Source organism: Ammospiza caudacuta, chromosome 2 (genome assembly GCF_027887145.1).
Source record: "Ammospiza caudacuta isolate bAmmCau1 chromosome 2, bAmmCau1.pri, whole genome shotgun sequence".
Lineage (NCBI taxonomy): Eukaryota > Metazoa > Chordata > Aves > Passeriformes > Passerellidae > Ammospiza > Ammospiza caudacuta.
The window spans coordinates 97,800,902-97,817,217 of NC_080594.1; the positions used below are offsets into that span (position 1 = coordinate 97,800,902).

Below are 16,316 nucleotides of genomic sequence, written 5' to 3' on the forward strand. Positions count from 1 at the left end.
GGTTCAAACCACATCCGATTTGCAAGCTTGAATTTATCTCTGTAGTCTGTAATGTTACATATGTTATTCAAGTTTATATAGCACAATAGTCTTAGAAGGTATTTAAAACACTACTCTCAAACTTGAGCTATTATACTGACAGAGAAAAATATTTCTGATTTAACTATGACCATTTCTAAAAAATCTATTTTGTTAGATCTTTGTTTTAAATGGATTGTAGTGAGTACTAGAGATTTCATTATTATATGCACAAATGACTCAGCACTGTAACCACAGCAAAAGGAAAGCCTTTCCAAAAGACCCAAATAATTGCTGCAGTGCAACTACAACCCTGCATTCTATCTTCTGTAAATGAGATTATACAAAAAAACTACAAGCCCACAAGAATTTTGTCCTAAAACACTATCTCAATCTGGAAGAAGTATTGCAAATATACTTTTATTTGGTTAAATGTTAATACACTGAGAACCCATGAGTGGAACAAAACATTCCTCAAAGGGAAGGCTTTGTTTATATTCAGAAGGCAGTATCAATTGATATTCCTAAGAGACTAAAGAATAACAATGCCTTAGGTATCTAGAATTTACTTCATGTGTTCCATTACCTTTCCAAATTCTCACATAGTATACCTTACAAAATTAGTGTAACTCTGTACAAGATAAGGTGATGAAATCACCATTGTTTGGCACTAGAATGAATATCACCATATTCTCCACATAAAGAGCTATTATCCAAGAAAGAGGAAATAAGTCTAGAATATCCAAATAAAGTTGTATTTGATATGGAACTGGAACAAAAGCCCTAACACAAATATTAAGTTTCAAAATCCCAGTCTCCAAATTGCATTCTCAAATGTCAATTAAACATATTGGGAAAAATCTTGATAGTGTCCAAGAATTACATTACTAATGGAATAAAGACTGAAAATATCACTTGTATTAATACCTAATGTTACTGAAGACATGCCAATGCCAATTTAACATTTAAATACCCTATCAGAAAAGGACTATGGTCTGAATTTTTCATACTATTCAGGACTGTATGGACCAGCCACTGTTTTTTCTTTACAATGCAGAAAAGTAAGGCTAAACTTAAATTCTGTTCTAACTTCATATAAGCCAACTATGTGACTGAAACACAGAATGGATGTAGTAGTTTTTTCTATTTTTACTGTGCAGTTCCTTAAGAGGAAAGAAAAGCCACTCCACCAATCTCCCAGTTTCACCTTCCCCCAAGTTTTATGCACACACTTTCCATTCCTTCTTGTTTCAAAACTGGGATCCAATCTCTCTCTGTTATTACACCTATCAATACCATGCACAAGGAACCCATCCAAATCAATAAATAAGACTTTAAATAGAACACTGTACATAACTGACATTATTTAAATGGACCATTATTTAAATGAGAACATTTGGGAATTTATGAGAAAGTACACCAAAACACGCTACAAGTAAATTCCTTTCACAAAACAACCCTGATTTTCCAAACTACTCTTAAGAAAGCAACTCCACAAGAAAAAAGAAATCAAGTCAATATTAGAGTAAGTTTCAGAGGCCATGGCATATATTGTAACAGTATCATTCATTTTGCAACAGTAAGGAAAGATATTTTGGCCAGTAACCGGATAGCATTTCTGTGCTGGACACTGTTTCTGTACAATCTTTCCTTTTGTTTTTCTTTAAGCATAACATCATGTGAGGTCCAATATTTATTTTTAAAAAAATTGTTTGCAGCAGTTTTTAAAAAAACTTTGCAAATTTCATACATCTGAAGAGACAGGTGGAAAGATGTAACATGCCACAAAGAGGCGAGGCTAGAAGTGAACTCGCTACACAATACCTTATTTTCCACACAAAAGGAAGATTGACATACAAGATTACAGAATAAAGCTCATTTGCAATGACTAGCTGCCCTGAACAAATATATTTAAAGAGTAAATATATGTGATTAAACAAGAATTTATCAGATTTGAAATTATTAACAAGAAATGCATGCTTGCAGCCCAGAAGGTCAACCACATCCTGGGCTGCATCACAAGCAGTGTGGGTGAGCAGGTCCAGGGAGGGGATCCTGCCCCTCTAAGAGCCCACTTGAGTACCCAGCTCTGGGGCTCTCAGCACAAGAGACACAGACCTGTTAGAGCAGGGCCAAAGGAGGGACACAAAGGTCATGAGAGGGCTGCAGCTCCTCTCTTGTAATGACAGGCTGAGAGAGCTGGGTTGCTCAGCCTGGAGAAAGCAAGGATCAGGGGAGATCTTACTGAGGCTTTTTGGCAGTTAAAGAGGGCTTAAAAAACCAAAATAAAATGCTACTTTTTATATGGGCAGATAGTGACAGAACAGGGGCAACGGCTTCAAACTGAAAGAGGGTAGGTTTAGGCCAGACGTTGGGTTGGATTACCCAGGCTGCCCAGGGAAGTTCGGAACGCCTCATCTCTGGAAGTGTTTGACACCAGCTTGGATGGGGCTTTCAGCAACCTAGTGAAGAAAGCTGCCCAGAGATGACAGGTTGGAACTAGATGGTCTTTAAGGTCCCCTTCAATCATTTCAAAGCATTCTCTGATTTTATGACTACTCAAATCTTGAAAATAAAACCAAGGCCACTTCTACCCTAAGAATCAACATTTCCTTTCATATTTTCTGTTATTTGACTCTGCTATTTCACTCTTCATCCTAGGCATGTCTTCATCATACATGGAATTTCTCAGGTAAGCAACAGACATATACACATGCACCCATTTATCAAAACTGAGGTTAATTTATTCTGTTGTTTACTGCCATAGTTGCTTCTTACTTCTACTCTACAATTCTCTCACCCCAAACAACCTCAGAATTAGCTGCACCTCATCTGATACACTTAAAACAAGACCACAGCCAGTAGTAAAGGAAGTAATGAATAGCAAATCCAACACCACTTTGATAGGACAGATTCAATTACAGCTAATTGAATTCATGAGCTATAGTTCACACACCAAGAGTACTTGATATGCCCTTGGTAGACTGTGTTTCTCCAAAATTGAAACATCATTGCTGAGGGTCACTCACTACTATAGCTGACACAGCACACAGCTCAACAGAAATATATTTGTTTTCAATTTAAAGAACAAACAGTTCAATATAATTTATAATTCAGAATCTACATTTAAGGAAACAGAACACAAACTCAGAGCTGCTAAACTTAGAAGGCAGGGACAGAATTTAAGATCAGAAATAAACACAAATTATCTATCTGGGCCTGCTCACCAGCTCATATTTAAATCAATTGTAACTGAAAGCTACTGGTGATCTGATGGTGATTATATTATTATCCATTAACACTTTTTACAAAAGGTGAAGCATGTTAAGTTTTTGGTAGCAAAGCTAAAAGGCATATTTCTTCCCTGAAGACAGATGAAATAGCCAAACAAGAAACTTTATCAGGCAAATTAGGTATTTACTGTCACTAGAGCTTGTTTCAGATGCTTGCAGATTTCCTAGGAACAAGTCTCAGGAGACAGAAGAGAGACTGATGAAATGATTGCGTCATACAAACGAGGTCCTCATACATCGCTAATGGAAGAAACCTGCACTGCACTGTTAAAATACACCTCCTCACAAGGTACCAGAGGAAAGCTCCGACAATGACTAATAAAATTTCAAACTTCTTGACATAAAACCTAAATGTTATCCTTTGTAGGACATGCCAGTACACAAGCTAAGTATAATCAATGCTTAAACAGCTAAGCACCTGTTTTCACCATAGTGCCCTTTGAAGTCAAGTTTACTTTCAGTCTTTAAAATGAGGTCTGTGCACAACATACAACACTCCTTAGAGATGACTGCACTTTATGGCAAATTATTAAATAGTTTCCACCTTTTCCCTCCCACCAAAAAAAAAATATAATTGTCTGCTTATAAAACTTACATAACTATGCTGTGGAAGGCTCTCCAAAGTGAAGTGATCAAACACAGTATGGCTTTTCTCCTTCCCTCAAGTGGCCTTATTTCTAGGTGGCTTTTTTTTTCCTGTCCTATTATTATAATCAGTGTTTAATTCTATATCAAGATTCACATTTCAGAGAAGCAGAGGAGGCCAAGCAACAAAATTGTGTTTGTTCTCAAACAATGCAGCTCCTAACATTTCTACCAAAAATGATAGCAAATCAGACTAGAAATCTCAACTATCATGGGAGGATCTGGAGTTCTGAATCTCGCCATAGGTATTATACCCAACTGCTAATAGGAGATTTTTCTCCCTTGTAGAAATATTTTAAATGACAAAACACACAAAGATTAGAGAGAAGCTTATCAATATATTTTATTACAGGACATAAATCATCCACATTTCACTCAGGAGAGCCCAACTTGAACATATCAGAAAATCTATAAAAAAGCACCACAGCTCAGTTCCACATGAATAGATGACACTGCACTCACAGTATGACCTAGCAAAAGCTACACATTCAGACTCACTTATCAAATCTAGAACTGGTGACATCAGTTTCTTCACTTACAATCATCTAGAATATCCAACTGTGCTTCTAGCCACACTCTCACTCAGTTGTACTGGTTTTGCTCTGAAAAGAAGCAATTATCCAGGAAATACAAGCCCACCTAAACAAAATGAAAGTGTCTCAAAACAGCATTAAGCCCCCTTCTCCCTTCTTTTTCCAAAATCATTTTTAGTAGGAATTTGAACATTCTGTACCAAAGGTATAGCTTCAGATATGCATTCATCTCCACTGCCTGCTAACCTTCTCTTATTATTAATTTATTTTGCTAAGTCCCCATTTCACCAAGAACCCTCTTTTCTAAAATGCAAATAGCAACCACACAAAGTCAGTAAAATTCTAAAAGAATATTTAACACAGAAGTGTAAACCCTGTCTCTAAATACTATGCCAAAGCATTTCAATTGCAATTCAAAGATAAAATTAACTGTATTACAAGCTTTTATCACCCAGGTACACTCACAGGAAACTCTTAAAGCAATGTGAAACAGGTAGACACTAAGCTATGAAATTAATAATTATGAAACCAACTCCTGACTTATCCTTAAGATAGCTGGGTTTACCTGCAAACGTGTCAGGATAAAAAAAAAAAAAAAAAAAAAGAAAAAAAAAGACTGCTTGCTGAGACACTGATTAATAGTCACAAAACCAGTTGTCCTCCTCATTTATCATTTCACAGTGTTGCCTCTCTTCCTACAATTACTGTGTATTGCAAGCTCTTCTCGACAGATCAAGAATTCACTGATCATAAACATCCCTTGTAGACAGCAAAATCCTAAGTATTTCATGTTCAAAATTGTTTTAAAAAATTGTTTTCACATAATTGTGCCAAATCAAACAAACTGGGCTGTACTCTGTCTAACCCTCAACCAACAGCAGTCTAGGAGCACTGAAAAATTTAGGTCTGCCTAAGAACCGAGGCAGCAAAAAACTATCACCACTGCCACCACAATACATCTTTTACTTTACAGTAAGTCAGGTGTTGCAGATAAAGGAGTTAAGATAAATCTAGAAACTCTTCACTTATTAGAACAAAGACTAAAATTTATTTTCCTAAAATACTTGAAATGGATAGATGTCATAAGCTTTACAGCATCAAGACTGGATGTACCCCAATTTGTATCTATTTTTCAACTCATGAATGTATAAAACCTGAATGAATGTGTAAAACTGAAATGAAAAAAAAATTACAAAACCTCTTTTTTCCCCCCAGCAGAAATATATCTTCATGTAATTGAAGATATTTTGCACCAACTGTTAGGGGTTTTTTTCAGATTCTTTCCAATTCTCTTCCCAGTTACTTTTGCTTTTCTTTCTAATGGTTCTTTAATGGTTCTTTCTTGTAGGACACACTCTTTCTCACAGCTTCTTCCCAGCTGGCATTTGTAGCAAAAAAAAAAAAAAAAAAAAAAAACCAACCAGAACAAAACAAACCCAACTTTAACCAAGAAAAACTTTCCATAAACAAATCCAAGGAACCACAGCTACTCACTGTAAAAGGTAAAAGTACTACAATAGATGTATAAAAGCTTTCAAACAAAATAATTTTAATTAAGGTGCAATAATGGGAAAATTTTAGAAATGTTTTTTACATTTATTATAACCCAAATTCCACTATTTCCAAATATATGAAAGACTGAACAATTTCTACAAATATGGGAATTAAAATGTGTTGATTACTAAAAAAAGGAGGAAAAAAACCATTGCTGATCACCATAAATTCTAAATTCACCACTTCAGAGTGTGACAGCTGGGTGGTTTAAATAAAGACATACTGCCAAAGTTTTTAAAGGCCTTTGAGAGTCACAGAAGTCAGGGAGAATTTAATGGCCTCAGGACACAAACTCAACATAGTGACATGCAACTTGAAAAATTTTCATGAAAGAGGGGACAATAATCCCAATTTAGAAACAGACTGACTACCATTGTTCTCACTGTTCTCCGGGGACAGACAACAAGTTACCCACTAATTTTCCTGAAAACAAAGAAAAATTTTACAATGTATACTCTGAAGTTACTTTTGGCAGGCCATGCAAATCGAAACTGCACAGGCTTTCATCTCCTGCACCCAAGAGCTGCAGGAAGCCAGTCCAAGGTGGCAGGGAAGAGCTCTGAGGCTCCAAGTCTGTCATCAGTTTTGGGGCAGGGGGCACAAGGAGTCTGCTGTTATAGCACCCAAAGTTGAATATGAACACAGTCAGCCACCAGCCCCTCCAAATCCTTCTATTTGCCATACATACAGCTATTACAGGGCATCCTCATTAGCACATCAGCAAAGTAAAAATCTTATACCAGTTTAGCCTGTTTCTGGAAGAGTCTGTAGAGGGACAGTTCCCTTAACATCTACCTAAAGCATTTCAGAGCATTTAATTTACTGACTGGAGTAATACCTGAGAGGCATAAAGGGCAGTACTAACTAGACATTTTGTTTCCATCCAGAGAGCACCCTGCACCTTCAACAATAATGGCAGGGTCATTTCTATTAATATTTCAAATTGCTCTGAGTCACCATATTCCCCTAAAGAAACATAACAACACTTGAACAAATACCAAGAATGCTCTGTAAGAAGTTACATTTTAGCAAAGAACAAGTCCAAAACTCATAAAAACCACAGCATAATGGCCAACTCAAACTGTCATTTTACAGGATTTTGGTAATCAGCCCTTACCTCTCTGGAAAGAATCATGAAAAATAATGAAGAAACAAACAAACAAGAAACCAACCAAACAGAAAACAAAACACAACAAAAAAATCCCACACCTTGGCACCTTCACCTGATTTCCTCTTGTATTAGACAATGTCAGAGGTTCTATAATTGCATTTTCCAGGCAAAATTATTTACCATATTGTTAGATTTAATGCTTTTAAAAATATGCCTTAGACAACATCGAGACTATATACAAAAATCAACAAATCTAAGTCACAGGTCACAACTGCTGATAATTGTTTTTATTATATAGCTCTTCTGCTTTGAGTTCCCTTTCTCCAGCACTCCAATAAACACAAAATATAAATAATTACACCTGAATATACAAATTGCATATTAGAATCAAATTAACAAATAATAGGTACATGATCTTTCATGCAAAATTAGCTCAGAACCAATCCTTTAAGGAAGTAAAAAATATACCAGCTTAAAAATTAAATAAAAAACCTGCTACTACATATTTTAGGTACTGTATTTGAATAGTTTCCAGAAACAAATATCTGGTGTGAGAGCCATTTAGAAGCTCAAATATGCTGACAGAAAATGAGCAGAAGAATTACATATTCTCACTCTTCCTCTATCAAGCTGCAGAATAGTAAAACTTAAAATTTACGAGTTTGTGTAAACTTAAATAGATATACATATTTACATACATAACGTATATAGGTATATATCCAATACAGAAAGCTGTGGGTGATACTCAAACCAAATATCCAGGAAAGAAACAAGAGCAAAGATTTCCCATAAAAATTAGTCTCTTGATATACAGACAAGATAAGGGCTGGCATAAGGGCTATGAAATACTCTCCCTAACAAACAAACAATCACAAGACTAGAAAATCAGATACCATGGGAATGGTTTCACTGGCCAGATCAACCCAGCAGAAAGTCTCACATTCCATCACCACCAGTAGCACACAGAAATAGGTTGCACCATACAGCTCAGTGACATGAAAAGGATGCTTCCTTCATTTATATTTAATGTGCATCAGTTAGCAATAAATAACACACACACGATTTGTCTGATTTGAAACGTGTCGAAGCAGACCAATTGATTCCCTGAAGAAAAAAGACAACACATTTCCACAAAAGTTACAGTCAATCAACAGACCAGCCAGCAACTGCTCCAAGCTGGGATGTGAGTGAAGAAACAGGCCAGAAGAAAAAGGGCAGCCAAGTGAAAAGTTTTCATGACCAAATTCTACAGATCACCATCTTTGATTCACTCCAATATTAAAAATAAGGGTTAAAAAAATCCATATTTTATACAAGAAAACGAACCAGTGCTTTAATGTGAAGTGCAAACAGTGCGGCTGACAAACTGAATATTATTAGCAAAAAATGTTGTATCATATATCTCTCCCTTCTTTATTTTCTAAACAAAGAAATCAACACTTGTTCAGTCATTTGGAAGACAGTCTTTCTATGGGAAAGCATGAATAGTCTAATTTTGAGAATTGTTCTACCCTAAATATCCCAGGTGCACACTAACACACAGTATTCAGAAAATTTTATGTACCAGTTTGAAGCTGCTAAAAAACCCTCTAAAATACTGCAGATTTTAAAGGATGCTTTCCCAAGTAAACATAACATGTTAAATTACTCCTGAGTAGTACAGGCTAATACTGAAAATGTTCTACACTGCTAAGTGTCAACAGTAGGGGAATTACACTGAGCTAAATAATTTGGTTAAAAACAGCTTATGCCCAGACAAGACCTTGGAAGGTAAACACAGGCTCCTATCTTAACAAAAAATCACTCTTCTCTGCTGTATACACCTCTATGTCTCTCATAATAAACAAAACAGTATATAAATTTCACCACACTTGTCTTTTTTTGTCTAGTTATACTGACTATCACCTTTAAAAGTGGACCAAACCAGGATTAAACACACTTTGGGAAGGGATTTGTTTTGCTAAGTTTTCATTACATGAAAGCCAAAATACCAATGCAGTCATCTCCAAAAGGCTGCTCTCTCTGTCCTCTACAAGCAGTCCAGACTTGCATGCTCAAGAAGCTAAACATAGAAAAAAATTGAGTCAAGCCCTAAGAGCCTACATGCTTTCAACCCCTAGCACTTTAAAGTTCCTGTTTCTTCCCACTGAAAAAGGAAAACTAAAAAAAAAAAAAATAAATAAAATCTCCATTTCTCTGCAGGTTTCTTATCTTCTTCAGTTTGGGCTAAGACAACACTTAACAGAGTTTTCCCAAAGTATTTTCACCTGGAAAATCAGGGTTTTTTTAAGCGTAAACTTGGCAGGGGAAAGGTATGGTGTTGGGTGCTTTTGATTTTGTGGGTGAGTTTTGCATGCTTCTTATTTCTGAAATATTAATACCAGTTGTGTCCCAGATTATCTGATTATTTGCATTGCAAAAAGCACTTCTGGGCATCTCCGGGCTATTTATAGGACTTTACAAATCACTCATCTTTAAGAAGCATATTTGAGTGTTGAAGCCTATTCTATGACACACTGTCAAATTCACAACATCAGATAAAGAATGCTTTCTGCAATCAATTAAATATCTAAACTAGATTCAGACAAAAGAAACAGGTGACAGGCAAACACTAACAATTTACCTCAAGACTGATTTTAAACACTGCAGATAGAAAAGCAGAAATGTGAACTTTGAATTTTCACATGTTCAGACTTCTTCCACACACTCTCACTTTTCTGACCTCTCTGAAAGATAAAAGAGAATACTTGTTTCAATCCATTTTTTTTTCCATCCTAAAGAGAACAAGAAACTTATGGGAAAGAACCTGTTGCTGCCTAAACTACAATAAACATTATGGTATTGAAATTCACCTCAGCAGTGGATAACAGGAAAAGCAAAGGAAGAAAGCTGAGTCTCACACCTGGTCATTTCTCTCTAGACAGCAGCTATAATAATAATGATTTATTTTGGGACAAGTGTCATTTTGTAGGAGGGAAAAATGAAGTAAGAAATACAGAGACTGAAAACAAAATTCAAGTCATTTAGCTTTATGACTAAAGCCTCAAAGATGTACAAACGTAATGGTGAATTCAGGTCACCATCACAGTCACAACATTCAGACCATGTTTTCTTTCAAAACTTGTGGTATTCAAGAACATTGCCAAGTAAAATAATGGATTATTATTTATCATCTCAGTATCAAGAAAATGTGACAAAACACGGAAAAAATGCTCATACATCCCTTAGAAAATTTAAAATAGGTGACAACCTTGGTAGTGAAACCAAAAATAACACTTGGTAAGAAAGTGAACTAAATTAAGCCTCCAAGAAAAGGAAAAAGCCACCAGTGTTCTTTTCAAGTAAAGAACTTAGCTACTCTGGGGCACACTTTCTTACTTAGACAATTCCCTGGCATTAGACTACAGTTGTGTACCTACTGTCATGCTGATACAATGCCACTTGAAATATATTTGGCTAGTATATTTTCTGTGCGAACATAGAGAAATTAAGTATTTGAAAATATGTAGCACCTCATTTTTCCCATGAACTTTTTAAAATTTTCCCACGTGCATAAAAATGAAAATACTGCTATGCCCAATTTTTATTCTGCATTTGTTCAGTGTAAAGCACTTAATGGGAAAAGTAGTTTAAAGAATCTTTTTGCATAAAAATACTCTAATTAAAATATTTCAATCAATTGAACAGATTCACAACTCCAAACTTACATTTACATAGTCTGCTATGGAATTCACTGCACTTTGAAAAATGGACAAGAAACAGATCTCAAAGGAGAGAGGATAAGAAAAAATTTGTCATCTTTCTCCTCCTGGTGTTCTCTTCCTTCTCCCTTTTCCATCACTATGCATTTCAATTGGGAATGTAACACTTTTCCCATCTTTATGTACCCAAAAATGAAGAAGTACCTTCTGGTTTCCCTCTATTACTTACTCTAGTTTACCCGAATTACTTTTTCATTATGGCACAATTAAAAATTTAGTGTCTCTATTTCAAGATACGTGTCAGGTGTCCAACTGCAGGCACTCTGGCTTCTGGAACAGGAAGGCTGCCCATGTTAAATGCCCATCACAACAAAGGATGATTCAGAAACTCTGCCATTAGTGCTCAGTCTCCCCTTTTCACTGACTTACAAGAAGTTTGAAATAGGTTCAGGTGAGCACAGGTCATGAACTTTGAATGAACATGGTGGTCATGGCATATAATTGTTTTTGTTTCTGTCCAGCACAGAACTACCTCAATCTTGGCACAGGTGAGTGCATAGATTCACTGAGATTCACAGAGTATTCAGCCTGGCCTGAACAGCAGTTTCTGAGTGTGCTGAGCAAACATTTGTATTTCAACCTCCTTTGAAAGGAAAATTAATTCAAAACAAGATGAGGATAACCAAGCACCTTCAATGGCTCCAGAGCAGGAGTGTTCAACTTTCATACAAGGAGACTAGTTAAAAAACCCATATACTTCAAAGGTTCAAAGCCACATGTTCAACCCCTCAGGAAGTACCTTCAAAGAAATATTTTTCCTGTTTAACTTCTCTTAGTGCCAGAAACCAGTATGTGTCCCAATCCTGTGCCCTCCCTAAAGCCCCAACTTCACTTTATCAACTAAGTATTAAAGCACTTCCCTCCAAAGCAAACTTGTATTCCAGACTCTGCTGCAATTGCCTTTTAACAAAGAGCCCACAAACACCCAAACAAAGGCTGAGTCCTGGGATGTTTGGGGGAGATAAATGTCCTCTGACTCATCACACTAAACTGTACTTCCCTTTTGCTCTTCCCACCTTTACATGAAGTTCTTTGCTAAACCAGGCACAACATCCCAACAGAAATCACAGAAAACACATGCCACAGAAAATCCAGCCTGCATTATGGTGGTGAGGTTAACAGAGAGATTTTAATCCTCTGAGACTATGAAGGATACTTAAAACAGTAGCTGCTATATTCAAAGCAGGTATTGCAGTCAACTTTTTTTTTTTACATTGATTTTATTCCATCCTCAGAGAGAAGTTGCTTAAAGTCATAGATGACTACAATCTCACAGACACCAACAGAATTCTGTTACCTTAAATATTAATCATAAACAGCTCCCACAGCATGGAACTTACCTCCCTGTTTTGACTTTCAACTTTCTCAAGTTGATAGTTTCCATGGCCATAACTATTTCTAAGCCTGGGAATATCTATAAGCAATGATTCTAGTAAAAAGGAGATACCCAAAAATTACATAACAGGAAGTTCTGGTATTTCCCCTCCCATCCCCAAACATCTCCAATTATCTCAGAGCATACAGCTTTCAAGAACATCAGCAGAAAGAAAATGGTTATCCTTATCAGAGCAGTCAAACTGCAGACTACTCTAAATTGCTGTAGTGAAACTGATGACATGAATGCCATCTATTTGTGCAGGGAGATCAAAATGGAGGATAAGGTAATACTGACTTAAACCGCTGCTAAAAAGAACTGCAGATATACTCTTTCAGTACATGTGATATAAACCTACAGTGTGCTTAACTAACTTAATTTAAAAAGGTCAAAGCCAAGCAAAAAAGTTTCTCAAGCTAAAAAACAAATCCACTCTACTACCCTGCAGTATTTTGCACTGATTTAACTTGCAGCCCGTTTAAATCAGGTCTCCAATGCTTCATGCTAGCAGGTGCACACAGAGCTGCCCAGCCTCAGGCAGACTCAGATCTGACTCAGAGCCCTGACTAGTGCACTACAGAGGCATTAGAGGGGCACTGCATCTTTTATAAACTCGGCCACTCAGAGCAGGTACTCACGTGCTCAGTTTCAGTATCACTTTAAGGCTGCAACATTGCTTCCTAGTCAGGAGCGAGATACACAGGCATGTCACAAATTCATTTTTCAACCAACTTAAAATAAGCCAGCTCTGTTTCTTTGGCAATGTAAGGCCTTATGTATTTATCTGTGCACAGTTTTATACCTTTCCAGTTTTCTCTTTTTTTATCTTTATTTTCCCTATTAAATGACCAATGACACAGTTCAAAAGAGATGCAAGTTATCTTTGTTATCTTTGGAGACAGAGTTATTTGAGAAACAAAGAAAAAAAAAATCAAGCTGGGGAAGACAGAGAATGAAGGGACACTACAGATTCTGTCAGTGTCTTGACAGGTAGCTATCTGCTCCTTTTCCCTTTTATTTCTTTCTCTGTTTCTTCGTAACAGGCAGTGTCTCACTTTTTTTAAGTCTCTCTTTAAATCCTATGGCATCACAATTTTCCCTTTCCTCAGCCTCTAAAGAGCATCTTAAAGGACACTCTAATAAAGGTATACTGTTTAAGGTTGACACCAGGATTTCTTCATTGGCTGCAGAAATATTTCCATGACTACCCTGCCTTCTTTAAAAATTACTCTTTTTCTGCAATCTGTGTTTCACTCGAAGTCTTAATCCTCACTGATGACTACCGTATCCACATGGTCATGATGTAATGAAGAAAAGCAACCACTTCTGGAGGGAAAAAAAAATTACAAACCTTTCAAGAAGTCTCTTAATAATCTCAAATAATTTATCGGTAAAATGTCTGCCCACATTTCAAATTGGAACACTATCTCAAAACACAACGTATTTCAAGAGAAGATAATGCATTCTTCATTAACAACAACACTCCTGGGCCTTTCCAATTCCATGTTTAAAGCCATTACCTTCACTAAAAAAGGGCTTACATCACACCTTTTTGGCTGAAGAGAGCTTAGGGGAAATTAAGATTTACATTACATTACTTACTAAAATAAATCTATCCAAAATAATTTCACAGTCCTATAATGAAAAAGTGAACAAAACTTCCATATAGTTGAACACACAACTTGAAGCTTTCAAACCAGGTGCAAAAACATATGCAACTATCAGTATGTATGTTCAAATACAATACAGAGATACAGCACACATGAACACCATGAACATCACGGATGTCTGACACGTCTATTAGGCACACTTACTCTGCAATGCCACCGATTACAGGCAGCTTTAGTAAGCGTGGTACTTGTGAGATGAGACCTTACCTTCTACCAAAATTCTACACACGCAAAATATCTGTGCATCAATATTCAGGGCAACAGCGTGTCGGGGGTTTGACATACACTCACCTGCATTCGGTTAACCTGTTTGATCTCTTCCCTGGCCCGACAGCTAATTTAAATGATGAATTTTTTATCATGATGCAGGTAAATGAAGTTAAACCAGATAAACCAGGTTTTATACTAAAAGGTCTTTCAGCTTCAGCAGTGGCAGTACTCATCCCAGAGACAAGCCAAACCCAGGCCCGGGTGCAGGCTCGCTCCGCTGCAGATCCCGCAGCCGGGGCCGTGCAATGCCCACAGCATCCCGCAGCCGAAGCCGGTGACACGGCAGCACCGGGGCGTACAATGCCCACAGCATCCCGGAGCCGGAGCCGGTGACACAGCAGCACCGGGGCGTACAATGCCCACAGCCTCCCGCAGCCCGGCTCCCGAACCGCGCGGAGGCTGCGGCGCGTCCCCGCCAGCCGCCCACAGGCACCTACAGCCACCGCAGGCAGCCCAGCTGCCCTCACACTGGCCAGCGGCGGCGCGGCGGGAGAAAAGCCAGCGGAGAGGGAGGGGGAGGCGGAGAGAAATTAAAAAAAAAAAAAAAAAAAAAAAAAAAAAAAAAAAAAAAACACAAAAAAACCCACAAAAAAACACAAAAAAAAGAGGGCGCTGGGGAAGGGGGCAGCCAGCCGTTCGGGCACCTCCTCTCGCTGGGCACGGTCGCAGACAGGCACCTCGAAAATTCCTTTGTTCCCCTCCTTCCCGCACTCACCCACGGTGGCCAGGGTCTCCAGGTCCTCCAGCTTGAAGGCAGCGGGCTCGAGCGCGCCGGGCGAGCCGGGACCGGCGGGGCTGGGGGCCGGCACGGCGGGCTGAGGCGCGGCCACTCCTGCCGCCGCCGCCTCGCCGCCGCTCTTCGCCCCCATCTTGGCCTTGGCAGCGCTGAAGGCGTCCATAGGGCCGAGCGGGCGTCCCGCGGCCGCTCAGCGCATGGAGAAGGGCGAGAGGAAGAGGGAGGAGAGGGAGCGGCGGGGACGCAAAGTTTCAGTCTTCAGCAGGCGGGGTGGCTGCTCCCCAGGGCTGGAGCCCGCTGCCGCGTCTGAGGGGGCGCGCAGCCCTTCAGCATCGCGGCCACAAGCGCCGCGCCGCCCGCCGGTGCCCGCAGCAGGCAAGGACCGCCGCACAGACAATGGCGAGGGTGCGCCCAGCCGCGCCACACGCGGGGCGGAGGGCGGGGTTTGCCGCTGCCGCTGCGGCACCGTCCCGCTGAGGGCTGGCGGGGCGGGGAGGGGCCGGGGGAAGCGCGGCCCCGCCACACAGCGGGAGCGCGGCCCTCGCCCCTCGCCGCGGGCACGGCCCGGAACCGTGTGACAGCCCCGGTGCTCTCTGCTTCTCCTTCCCCACCCTGCGTCCCACCCGAGGGGCTGCGCGGCTCGGCGGCAGGGAGCGGGGTGCAGGGAAGTGCCGGCGGCTGCCGCGCCTGCCCCGCGCTCCCTCAGCGTTGCAGGGACACCTGGGACGGTCCCGTGCGCTCCCCGCAGAAAGTTAAAAATGAGCGGTGAGGTCCCCTCGGCTGCACAGTAACAGCCCTGGGAGGAGCTGGTCCTTCCCCACGCGTGGGAGCGCGCTCGAGTAGCTCCCCCCGCACGTCCCAAAGGGTTTGTCACGCCTTATTTTACTCCCCGTTTCCGAGCAGGTGTGGATTCTGCACCGGTCACAGCGCGTCCTGCTCCAGCCTGCCGTGTGTTCGTGTTGCTGGGGCTGGCTGGGGGTAGTGCTGGGCTGCGCTCGGCCGAGGCGAGCACACACCCGCCCCATGCAGCAGCAGCAGAGTACCGAATATAGCTCCTTCAGAGCAGCCAAGAAGCTGCTGACGATTATGCTGAAAGACAAGGCAAATTGGTGTGTGAACCAAGTTACTGTAAAGCGTACACATCAAAACTGGGAAGGAAATCCTAATATTTTCCATGCCTTTTTCTGGCCCAGTTTTGCTCAATTTACAGCTACTACCCTCTGCTCCTGTGAGCAGGGTGTCTGCAAAGCTGAGTGTAAATGAAGTCACGGGGGTGGCATTTGGCATCTCCTTTTTATTAAATGCGACATCATGAGAATATAAGGCTTATTAGTTTCTGTGTGGAGTAGG

General features: G+C 39.8%; 1 protein-coding gene across 1 annotated transcript in view; it reads right to left on the bottom strand.

Moving 5' to 3' along the window:
• Nucleotides 1-15,190, bottom strand: part of PRKX (protein kinase cAMP-dependent X-linked catalytic subunit) — a 57,795-nt gene extending 42,605 nt beyond the window's left edge. The window contains exon 1 of the mRNA XM_058824766.1: nt 14,946-15,190. Coding sequence (XP_058680749.1) covers nt 14,946-15,129 — 184 coding nt within the window. The 5' untranslated portion in view covers nt 15,130-15,190. The remainder of the gene's footprint in view (nt 1-14,945) is intronic.
• Nucleotides 15,191-16,316: the final 1,126 nt, after the last annotated feature.